General features: G+C 47.4%; 1 protein-coding gene across 2 annotated transcripts in view; it reads right to left on the bottom strand.

Annotated features, from left to right (window-relative positions):
• Positions 1 to 6,352: 6,352 nt before the first annotated feature.
• GLI2 (GLI family zinc finger 2) overlaps positions 6,353 to 11,919 on the bottom strand; it is a 199,772-nt gene continuing 194,205 nt past the window's right edge. For both annotated transcript variants that reach the window (XM_005244246.3, XM_027796495.2), the window contains one exon: positions 6,353 to 11,554. In XM_005244246.3, coding sequence (XP_005244303.2) covers positions 9,198 to 11,554 — 2,357 coding nt within the window. In that variant the 3' untranslated portion in view covers positions 6,353 to 9,197. The remainder of the gene's footprint in view (positions 11,555 to 11,919) is intronic.

The following is an 11,919-nucleotide window of genomic DNA, read 5'->3' as shown; positions in this document are numbered from 1 at the left end:
GTCTACAGGAGCATTTTGGTTCCTACACTGCTGGCTACACCTAGGTAAAGAGCAACACGGGCCTCATCTTGTAGCTCTGCTAAGCTGCCTCTACATTCATCCGCCTCCAGCAAAAATCCCTCTGAAGACAGAATTAGCTGAATTCTTTCTTGAAGTCAGTGAGATATTTCTTGGCCAAGGGTTCAGTCTTTGGGCTACTTTTGCCTGTGAGTGCCACCCTCTGTGCTTTCTTTAGCTGTGAGAAATGGTAGGCTCAACATTTGTTGTCTTAAGTAAAAACAAACCACCACACCACCACCATATCGCTCAGGCCCAGCCTCAAGACCTTTTCTGACTTGAAATGTTCCCAGCTAAGCATGGTGACAAAACCCCTGGAGGGGTTGGGTTTTGCTGACAGGGGAGAAGTTTTGTCAGATTAAAGGATGCAGCACTGGAAGGAGCAGGGAGTGAAAGGTGCAGGGAGAGCGAGCAGCAGCCCTCTGTAGAGGAAAGGCAGCTACAAAGTGCAGGAGGAGGTCGACCTGCCAAGTGAAGATGGGAAGGTATGACTGTCTGCCAAGGGAGTGGGAACCTCAGGGTAACAGTCCCGCTGGTAGAGCATCTCAGTGGTTGGACCTCTACCCCCATCCTTGCACTCACCTTCCTCCTTCCAAACGCTGTTGAAATATGGTCTTTCCACATTTCACCTATTTCTGCATCTACACGCAGCCAAAGCACTCTCCTTGGGTCCTCACATGCGACAGGATGGCCCAGTAGTAATATACCTCATGAGACAAATTATGTTACCTCACTTGCACTATTTATGCTAGAGGAAAATCTTCTGGTTTTGACATGATATCCAGTTTAGTTCATTTGAGGATTTTTATTTCTAATTTGAGTAGTTTTCATTTAATCTAATAGAGAGCAGTGATGCACGCATACAAGACCAAGTTTACAATTGCACCCCTGATGGTCCTGCAGTTATTTTTGTTCAAAAAATGCCAATGTATTTTTTCAGGAGGAGTAAAGGTGCTTGAAATATCTTAAAACAAACCTCCTCCCCTCCATCTATGGGGTATATACTGAGGGGAGAAAAGACCCTCTTTGTTCACCAGTTGTGCTCCCAAATGAACCATTTCTGAGCCCTGCTGAATCTGCCGAAACATCTGTGGACCAGCGCTTTGCCTGAAGTACCTTGTGTCAGCACTGAAATAAGGGTGGGGAAAGATGTTTTACCTTAGCTAATCTAATTGCAACACAGTACAATACTTCGTGTGTTAGCAGGAATAATTTTAAACACCGCTAACGATGTGGTTTTTCCTGTTATAAGGAGGGATGATGCTAATGTAAAAAGCCCTCAGCCCCTAACTATTTTGTACCTTCATCTTTTGTGATATCTGCTCCATCCCAACATCTTACAAGTGGAACAACTTTGTAGGAAGAGCAGAGGTGGAAAACAGCTCCTCATGGGCTCCTTGGAGACTTGGTGTTTTTTGGTACTGATTCACCCATGATGAAGCCAGCCCAGCTCTCTGCATGCTAATTTTTTTTTTTTTTAATAAAATGTAAGTTACACTTAAAACATTAATGAAGGAATGTACTGATTATATTTTAGCTGAAAATCCTTTTGATATTACTTTTACAAGACTACTTGAGAAGTCATGTCTCAGCTCCATGCCCTTCCAAATTCAAGGTTTAGATTTGGAAGGGTTTTGAGGGTAAGTTTGTTGATGCATTATTAGCATGTGTTAAATTTTGGGAAGGCTTTTTGAATGGGATCAGATTTTAAATTTTCCTTCTAATTTGAGCAATTACAAGCCATTTTTGGGAAGCATTCTATGGCCACAGAGCTGGCTCTCGTCTCTAAGAAAAGCCTTCTCAACTACTTCGGTGTCATTGGTGCTTCGAACACCTTAGACAACTGCTCATCTGTTCAAAATGCTCTCACTTACTACCAGTTAGTGATGGAAATGCCGGTCTATTTTCTTTTTTTTCCAATTAAGTAGAAAGTTTCACCTGGCTCAGCCCCAGTTTCTATTCCCTGAAAACACTTTTCATATTCACTGACAAATCTCCTGACATCGCTAAGACAAGCGATCATTTCCTGAGAGCTCCTCAAGCAAGGTGAGACCTGCTCAGTTCTTGGATGGCTGCTAACCAGGGAAATTCACTGGCCTGCAGGAAGCGATTAGGATCACCATTCGGAGCACCCTCCTCAGTCGGTGCTGGTGTTACAGGGGTGCAGCCTCTTGGACTGCAGAGTGAAAACCCGTTTTCTCACCCCTCCTAAAGATCTCCCAGATACGGTAACACCGCCCACTTTCAGTGTGCCTGGAGTGATGTTTAATCCTCTGTGCATTTCATGTAGCACTATCGAATTTCACTTATCGTCATTATTGATGAGTGACACAGAGGTTAAATGATTCCCATCAAGACATTTTGCTCAAAAAAAAAATTAATACATCACTTTTCAGTCAACTGAGACACTTTGCTCAGATGCCAGTCAGATGGGTAAGTGCAGCAGGCAGGTACCTTCTCAGAGGGCTGCTTTGCCAGCTGGGAAATAGGGCCAATAAAGCCACCTGGAGATTACCAGGCTCTTGCTATACAATAACAGTGGGCAGAAAGGGAGACGCACGTTTGTTTCCTGCAGCTTGGCTGAGCCATGGAGGCTGGGAGCGCCTTTGCTCTGAGGTCTGCAGCCAAGGGCAGGATGCTGGCTTTGCCAAAGGGTGGGGCAGCCCACCTACAGACTCCAGGCCTGGGGCTGCTTTGCCTTTCCAAGCTTGCTGCGAATCAGTCCCAGCTGTTTTCCTCTGTTGCCATGGTCCTGTACATCCAAGCAGGTGGCTGAAGCCCTCTGAGCACAGTATGACTGCTGTGCCACCAGTCACACCACCTTTTCAGGTGATGGCTGCTCGCATGACCAGTCAACTGAGTAGCGGGCAGAAGAGGTAACAGAGCTAAAACCGGTGCTCTTGCTCCCGAAAAGCCCTTTATGTGAAGCTCTATAGATCTAAACTCTTCAAAAAATAGATCTCTCTTATACTCACATAAGCATCACTTCTTTGTTTTGCTTTTGTCACTGCCAGTGGCTCCTCATGGCCCCTGAAATTTTTCAGGGGAGAGACATATTGAGGAGACAATGCCATGAAGAAAATTAGCTCTGCTTTGTCCAAAGCTTTGCTTCCCTCCCTGCTTCTCCCCTGATTCTATTTGATCTATTTTAACCACTACCACCACACTGTAGCACGAACCTTGGTGCTTTGGCCAACATCCAGCTGTGAAATGTGCGCTTTTCTCCTGCATGATTTCTCTGCAGGTGTCAGGAAAGCTGTTCCTCGTGCTCCTGAGTCAAAAGATGAAGTTGTCTGTCAAACCCAACCCTGGCAGAGAAGATGTTTTGTATGGGCAGAGCGCTCTGGGGTCCTTCCCAAAGAGGAACAGAAAAGGCATAGCGACAGGGGAGAGAGCAGGTATTTGTGAGGGTTGTCTTTATCTGTAGGCTTTCTGTATAGTGAATGGAGAGGGAAAGGGAAAGCGAGACTCCTTTAGAAGACATTCAGAGCATCGGACCAAACTTTTGCTTTGAAGTCTTTCCTTAAACATCCTTTCTCTATGGAGACTAACCCGAGCTGTACTTAAGAGTTAAGACTAGCCAGAGCAACCAAAGATTTATGCCACCCTATGCCCGATTCCCTGGTGCAGGAGCTGCCTTTTGAGGTTTGTTGCCATGCCCAGTGCTCCTTGCTGATACTACCCTCCAAAGGATGCTAAAGGCGTGACGGCAAAATAGCCTCTGATGGACAGACATAGCAGCCACAAGAGTCTGCTTTTTGTTAAGCCCTTGATAATTAGAGAAATATTTCCAGCAAGTGCACTGTAGCTGGGTGCAGCAGCTCTTTTGAAGCTGACAGCAGGCAGGCCACCATGCCCCCTATATCTGCCTGACAGGTCAGCATGGGGAAAATGGAAATAGAGAGGGGAAGGGACCTGTGTAATGAATCAGAGCTGCTAGGGCAATTGGAGGAAGCTCCAGTAGTCACAAACTTTCAGCATGCGTGGAAGCATCACTGTTCTTTTTTTAATTTTATTTTTATTTTTACAGCAAACATATTTAATATTGCCATTTCAAGTTTTACATGAAGCATAAATCAAGGAGAAATAAGTATATCGGGCACAACATAGGTTGTTTTGCAGCTTCTAAATTTCTTAAGTGTTAGGTCATTTCACTTACAAGTTAAATAGCTGTCTGCAGGAGGCCTTGGTTGGTCATAAATTGTCCTTCCAATAATATAAAACACACCATTTATTTACAACGCGTATGCTCTTCCAAGTAGATCCAACAGCTCGTAAAGAACAAGAGCTCCTATGTCATCCCTACTGAGACCACTGCAATAAAGAGCGTTGGAATGACTCTGTACTCAGTAAGTGCAATCAGATCCAGCAACAGTAGCTTTTATGGGCTTTTTCTCCCCTCCAGGAAAACCTGAGATATTAGTGCAATATTAAAGAGCTGTGATAGTTTTACCCAGAATGAGATCTTACTCCTATGCTCCCACTGGTTTTGGGAGTGGGATAAGGTTAACACTCACCAAAGAGGGTCAGAATCAGCCCTGTTAGGATGGTTTGTTTTCATAAGGGATATGATTAATTAAAAAGAAGGTTAATTGAATATTATGCAGCTGCCACAGTAGTATAAACTCCAAGCTCTGGCTTATAAACAACATTTGTTGCAGAAGGGCTATTACTGGCTTACAACTGGAGCAATGAGCCTTTCGATCGCTGTTTATTCCAGGACGGCCAAGCAGTAAAAATGCACATGCTGGCACATGACCTCAGGTGGACTCCTAGGAAACCTTAGCCCAGTTTAAGTAATAAATATGTTCTTACACGGGCAGAGGTGTGCCCTGATAGAACTCTGCAGTGAAATACAAGCTAAAAGCAGCATTTGATCTAGTTTAGAAACCCACTTTAAGTGTCTGAAGTAGAAAAGCAGTAGGAGCCGATGTGAGACTCCAAAGTCTTTTGTCAACAGAAAAGCTCTGAACAATTTCCTTTTAATAACATTACTGCATTTTTTCAAATGTGATTTCTGAAGTTCTTGGACAGTATAGAGGGGTGTGATATTTATCCAATGGATTTGCAGACTAACAGGATCATGAACACATTAATCAACATCTTGTTCACTGGCTCAACCTCAGACCCTGCTGAGGGTGACTAGATCAGTGCAAGAGACCCATGGGATTCATCTCACCCTGCTGGAGAAGGTATCTAATCTAAGATGGCTACACAGAGTCTCTCTGTAATCAACAAGAAGAGTGACAGACATCTTACAGAGGAAAACCCACCCCATCCTGCATGCCTAAAACAGAAAAGGTGAGTTCTGTCTTAGGATATACCAATCTCTTGCCACAAACTATGAAAGAAGCTTGGTGATAGGGTGAAGATTTGCCCCAAACTTACCTGAGTCTCCCAGTCAGCCCAGCAGGGATCCTGCACAGAAAAAAATGAGGACATCCTCAGCAGTTGCTCCTGCATGAACCTGCTAATTCACCTGCACCAAGTGCCAGGGCTGAATCACTGGCCAACTGCTTTGCTCAACAGCTGACTTTATTCCAAGCTAATTGCTGTGCCCATGAGTATCACCTGTGAATAGCTTCCCCACTCCCCTTTAAAGCTCTAGCCCTGTCTGCACCAACCCACCCCTATGAAAGTTCAAAATCAGTCTTGGGTGGTCAAACTAACCCTTGCTGCAGTCAAATGAAATCTTTCTCATCAATAGGTTGGAGTGGGCTCTAATTGGATCACGACTGATGTATCACCATATTGCTTCCCATCACATGCACAGAGGACACATTACTTTCTCCTTTCTCCAAACCCAGTATACAACTTCTTGCTGTCATGGCCTATCACAGCTCTGCTGATCTGTCCTATTTTTATCCCCTTTTGGATACTGACCAAGATGACCAAGAAGCCATTTTACCATGAATCTTCTGGTCGTGAAATTTCCTCAGCCCTTGCTTTGAGCCCTTCTCCTGTGCTGCCCCTGTTGCACTGCCATCCTCCTTCAAACCACCTCTGCCAAGATGCCAATGAAAAACACCTGGGCAGCATGGCTGTGCTTGCAGCAGCACCCTGGCCTTACTGCCTCTCTTTTTGCCACCTTCATCCCGTTGTTGACTGGATGCTCTTCAAGGCAAGGCCCCTGCACATCTGTGCAGTGACTCACACACCAGGCCCACCCAGCTCCTCACCAGCTGTTGCCAAGCTCCACCAGAGTCCAACTGACTGTGTTGGTGTGGCAATGACAGACCAAGACCAACCACCATTACCAGTAAAAAGCAATAACAACAGGCACAAGGAATTATGAAAAAAAATTACTTTTTAATGTACAAAAGGTTTATATACAGGTTCAGCATGTTACCTCCATTCTTGTGATGTAGAAAACAGCTAAAAATGTTCTTAAGATATAAATCTGACAGAACAATTCACCTACAGTACTTTTAGTAATGATGTCTTCTATACATAATATATACAGTGCTGGAATGGTTATTATAATACTTTTTAAGTAAATGAAGGAAGACCACCGCTGGAAAGTCTGAGAAATCTCAAGTCATTGGAGATTTGGTTTTGCTTTTGTATTTGATCCTTTGCTAATGAGATATCTGTGAAGGGGGACTCAGTAGCCATCATTGCCCTTCACAGCTGTTGAAAAAAAATCAGATTAACAGTTGAAGGACACATGAAAGCCTGATCCATCTCAGCACAAGGGATGCCCAGTTGTATGCCAAGCGTCCAGGACAAAATACAATGTCCTAAAATATGTACTGCCCTCTTTTCATAAATGCAAAAGCAAGGGCAAGGTCAGTAACGGCAGGAGAATATATACAGTGGACTATAAAACAATCCCTTTAAACACAACTTTCACGGGAGACACAAATAAACAGCCAGGCACCTTGCTCTGCTTTCCTGTCCTCATGCACCCTGGACATCAGCAGGAGTCACGGGGGCCTCGAGGGCTGAAGGGCAGGAGTGAGAGCATCCTGTGCACACCCTCTGCATTTGGGATGGGGGTGGGTGAGCTTGCAGGATGCTGAGCAGCCCCTCCGTGTGCCAGCCTTGCCCAGGCCTACCCGGCAGCCACACTGTCCCAGCCCACCGCTGCCACAAACGGCTCGCCTGGAGGAGGTAGCATGTGGTGTTTTCATGCCAGCCCCTGGGCATGCAAGGCACAGTGAGCCTGACATCAGTTTGTGCAAAAAAGAAAGCAGGGACACCAGAAAGCATCTTTACAGAACTGTCACTGTCCTGCGCAGGGGATGGAGTCAGATGCAAGTGAGAACACCATATCAATACGAGGGGGAGAGGGGAGATGGGAAGGAGAATGAAGTTCTGCAGATGCTTGTCCGGTCAAACTGTGAGAACCTGGGGAGGATGTGACACTTGTCCCCTGGCCTCCAACAGGTGGAGTACCAAGTATTTGATGCTGTGAAAGCAGGATGAGGAGAGTTGTCCTTGTCCAATGCGGTCAGAAGTTAAGCAAGGCCTCCTGTCCAAGTACATGCACCTCACAACTTCTACCCTTTTGTCTAACAACAGCAAAAATAAATAATGCAGCTAAGATTAACTTCAGTGCCAGGTGGGACCAGCCTGAAAACAGCTGATTGTTATTACAAGCAGTTACATCTTGGTAGAGGGTCTGGCTTTGGGAGGCCCCACTCCTCCCACCTCTTCCACAAGGACTTTTTTCCAAGAGATTCTCACTGGCCGAACTACTATTTTGACTCAAATACCTGTTTTGAGACTATCCAGATGTTTGCCTATGCTGCAGACTGCAGGTGCAGAGCTGAACTGAACCGGCTGAGCACAAAGAGTAGCTGTATACTGTAGCACAAAGCACAAGCCAAACTAACACCCCAGGTTGTCCATGGCATATTTTTCGGACACAGCAGCTCTTTTCACAGCTGACCAAAGCTGTGGGACATGTTAAAGTAGCACTGGGTGCATGCCAACAAGCCTCCTTGCGGGGCTGGGTGTATTAGCTCATGCTTGGCCTCGCATCAGTGCAGCCACGTGCCTGTTGTGTTCACGCAGCCCAGGCAGAACCCTGCATGGAGCACATTACGCAGATGAACCCTGGCCAGATAAACCAGCTCCCACAATGCTGCCACAGTGCTGACCGGGCTGAAACGATCATAAAAGTCTCTCCATCACCATCACATTTATATGTGAGCACCTCAGCACGGAAAACCCAACAGAAAGCAAAGCCGTCGCAAAGGTGCACAGGGATATGGTAATGCGTGCTTCAGAGATCTGACATTAAAGATGCATGCGGGGCCCCCGCAGAAAGTCAGCGCGCTCAGAAGGCGCAAAGTTATGCGTGTATGTCAGTCTGTACGCCAGAGCCTTCCTGCCACGGGGGATTATTTCCCAGTGATTGCTGTTCCCAGGCCTCTGCTCCACTCTGCACATGATATAAACCACGTTGTAAACACAGCTGATCAAAGTGTGCATTCACCTTTTATGTGTCTCATCAATGTGTCTTTCCAATGTTTTCTCAGAAACACCACTATGTTTTTATAAATGTACATTTTATATACGCTTCTGGCAATACACTATATTTGATTTTTAAAGGAAGAGAGGCCTTGGCTACTTAACACGAAAGCGTGGTAAGGCACTTTGCTGAAAAGCCATTTGGAATCAACGCTCTTTGCAAGGTACAAAGGTATTTATGGTATAAAACAATACTGCTGGCAGAGGGCTTGTTCGGAGACATAACTAAACCCTACTCTCATCAGAGCAGAATACATATTATGGCTTTTATTCTGATCAAAACCTCATCCTCCCGTTTCTTTCTGGAGTGTGTTGAAAATGGATTTTTTTGCAAACATAGCTAACGGAAAATGATGGGGAGTGCTATTTACAGGGCTGCTGGGGAGGGAGGGTTTCATCTTTAAGCACACTCATGCTGTCTCCTAGCTCCGGCAAACCAAGCCAAAATGAGGTGCACCCTTGCGGTGCTGAACTGCCTGGATATAGTTTACATAATTCTGTACAGACACTTTAAAAAATGTTCGTTTTGAATCCCTTTAATGTATTTAATACTTATAAAAAAAGAATCTACTCTATTGAAACAGATTATTTTTGAAAAGCACATTCATAAACCTGCTTCCCGCAGAGCCCCTTGGATAGCGCTAAGGCCTTGTGCTTTACTGTTATGACATCATGTTTAGAAATTTACTCTCTTCTGCCAGCGTGGTTAGCATGGAGCTCATATCGCCTATTGCCATATTGCTTATTCCCGCGGGTATGGTGGGCAGTGTCAGAGAGTTTCGTGGAGTCGTCAGGCGAGAGGAGTTCTGGGAGAGGTTCTGCAGGATGCTGGGGCTCAGGGTTCCTGACATCAGGCTCGAATGGTCCCCATCGTCCATGATGGCATCAAAATCTATCTGGGGTGGCTCAAGGCCTTGCGAGTCCACCGTGCTGGATACCTGGTTCGCGCCCGGGGAAGGCAGAGCGGCCGGCTTGCTGTTCAGCGCACACTGCTGCTGTCTGACCCGGCAGTCCGCGTGATTATCGAAGCTGCTGTTTTGTTCATACATGTGGATTTGACCGTAATAGTACATCAAATTGTTTTCCCTCATGCCGTCCGCGCACTGCTGGGCTGGTGCAGGCAACATGTTGCTTGTTCTTTTATGCATGGCCTCCGCCGCCTCCTGGCCCGGGCTGATGGTGTTTGTAGGGTGGGGAGTTCGCATGTAGCCCAATTGCTGGACGGTGCGGAGGCCTCGGGGTCTGCTGGCCGGGCTTGGCTCGGGCGGAGGATGAGGCTGGACCATGCCGGACGGATATGCCTGCGTGGCCGAGCCCATCATGCTTTGCTGAGGCTCAAAGCTGGGCTGGTTGGAGGTCATGATGGGCTGATGAAAGGTCTCTTGAGCCATGGGGAAGTTCAGGTGGGTCGGCTGAGATGAGTAGTTCTGCTGACTCGGTTCATGCATGACCTGGCCCAGCATTGTGCGCTCGCTGTTGCTGCCAACCATTAAAGAAGGGTTGGTCGCCATGTCCACTTGCTGAGGGTGAAGGTGGGGTCTGGACTTTGCTGCCATGCTGCTACAAGAAGGAGAGATCTGATTTGGGTTGCCACTGATTGCACTGGGGCTCAGCATCTGATGAGGTTGGTTATACCCTGTGTGCAAGCCCAGATCAGGGTTCATGCTGGGGCCTAGGCTCATGGGCTGCTGCCGCAGCTGCATACAGTTTAGCCTCTGCCCATCCATGCCCACATTTCTTTGCATAAAGCTCTGCTGTGTTACATTCATACTGTTCTCTGGCAGCTGTATCTGCTGCTGGTTATAGTTCTGGTACTGACCAAAGTTCTGCTTCTGCTGGACCACTGCTAAGTTCCCTTGTGAAAACTGCTGCTTCGACTGATTGGACATGATATCAACCGTACCTGAGCTGACTTCGTTCCACTGGACGGGCATGTTATTTTTATTCATGTCTGAGGAAGCATCAAAGCTCATGGGACACTCTGCCATCATGGGTCCCAAGTGGCTCATGCTCGTCTCGGCCGCTGCCATCCTGCGCTGGCTGGGCAAGGCTGGAGACTGCAGCTTCCCACTTCCCTGGAAGCTCTGCATCTCATTGCTGTACCCCATGGAAGTGCTCTCGGCTGCTGTACCATTGCTCTGGGATTTGATATACTGCACCACATCATCTGGCAGCACAATGTCATCATCTCCGACAGGTGCCTCCACCTCCCCAGACATGGCTTCCATGGCGATGTTTTCACTGATGCTCACCGGCCGGGGTGAGTAGGTATGCCGGGGGAGGCTCCCATCTGAGCGCCCGTAGTTCTGGAGGCCAAAATTCCTCCTGTCCGTGGGGTGTGGAGGATGGAAGGGGTTCATGCTGTTGGTGCTGTTGAAGCGGTGAACTCGTGGGAGGGCTTGGGGGTCTCCTGCAGGTCTCCTCACCGGGTCGCTAGCCCGTCTTGTGCAGTTGCCTGGCACCTCATGGGGAAACGCTGCAGCTGATGGATAGCCATAGGTGTTACCGTCGCTGCAACGCCTGGGGCCTGGTGGGAGGCGGATGGAGGGCAAGGTGGGATCTGGTCCATCCATAAGTGAGATTCTGTTCTTCAGAGTCATCCTCTCCATATTCGGCAGGGGAGTTGGAGGAGGGCCCCCTGTGGCAGCAGCATACTTGGCTTTCAGCCTGTAGTGCTGGGCTGGTGTGAGGTTTAGCAGACCCGGCATCCCACTGCACTGGCTCGCCTCGCTTGACCGACGGGAGGCATCCGTCGAAATTGGGTCATAGGAGTCAGCAGAGCTTGTGTTATTGGGACGGTGCCCAAGCTGTGAAGCCTCGCTGGAACGGCGGCTGGAGAAGTATGGGGAGATCCCTGATGATCTGCGGCTGACAGTGTAAGCAGAGCTGATGGTGCTTGTTGTACTATCACGGCGCTCGTTGAGTTGGTTCAGCATTGTAACCTCATTGACAGACAGCTCCATTATTCTGGGATTAGGCAGCGTAGCAGAAGAACCACCACTACTTTCTAGAATAGAGCCTGAGAGAAAAGTTGCAGGGAAGGAAAAGGTTTAGTTAGCTGAGAAATTCCACTTGGTAGTGTTCTTGGTGCCAGAATACAGACACACAAAGCCACCCCCAAATATTTCACAGGAATGACAGTGGATTTAATTTGCTGCCATTGAATTCAAAGCTTCCTCTCCAGCTCTGTGTCCATGCACAAAAAGCAAGAAGGCTGGGGAGAGAAGGCAAGAAGTCCCTGCTGTAGAGTCTTTGCAATGTGTACCCCACTGACACTCAGCTGCTGAGGGAGGGCCTCCACGTGGACTTCTCTTAGTAGGAAAAAAGCAGGACGGGTGTGAACCATGCCACAGGGACAGCACATGGCTACGGCCACAGCTGCTC

The sequence above is a fragment of the Falco peregrinus genome, chromosome 8 (genome assembly GCF_023634155.1).
Source record: "Falco peregrinus isolate bFalPer1 chromosome 8, bFalPer1.pri, whole genome shotgun sequence".
NCBI classification, from domain to species: domain Eukaryota; kingdom Metazoa; phylum Chordata; class Aves; order Falconiformes; family Falconidae; genus Falco; species Falco peregrinus.
This window is presented reverse-complemented; position numbering and strand designations above follow the sequence as displayed.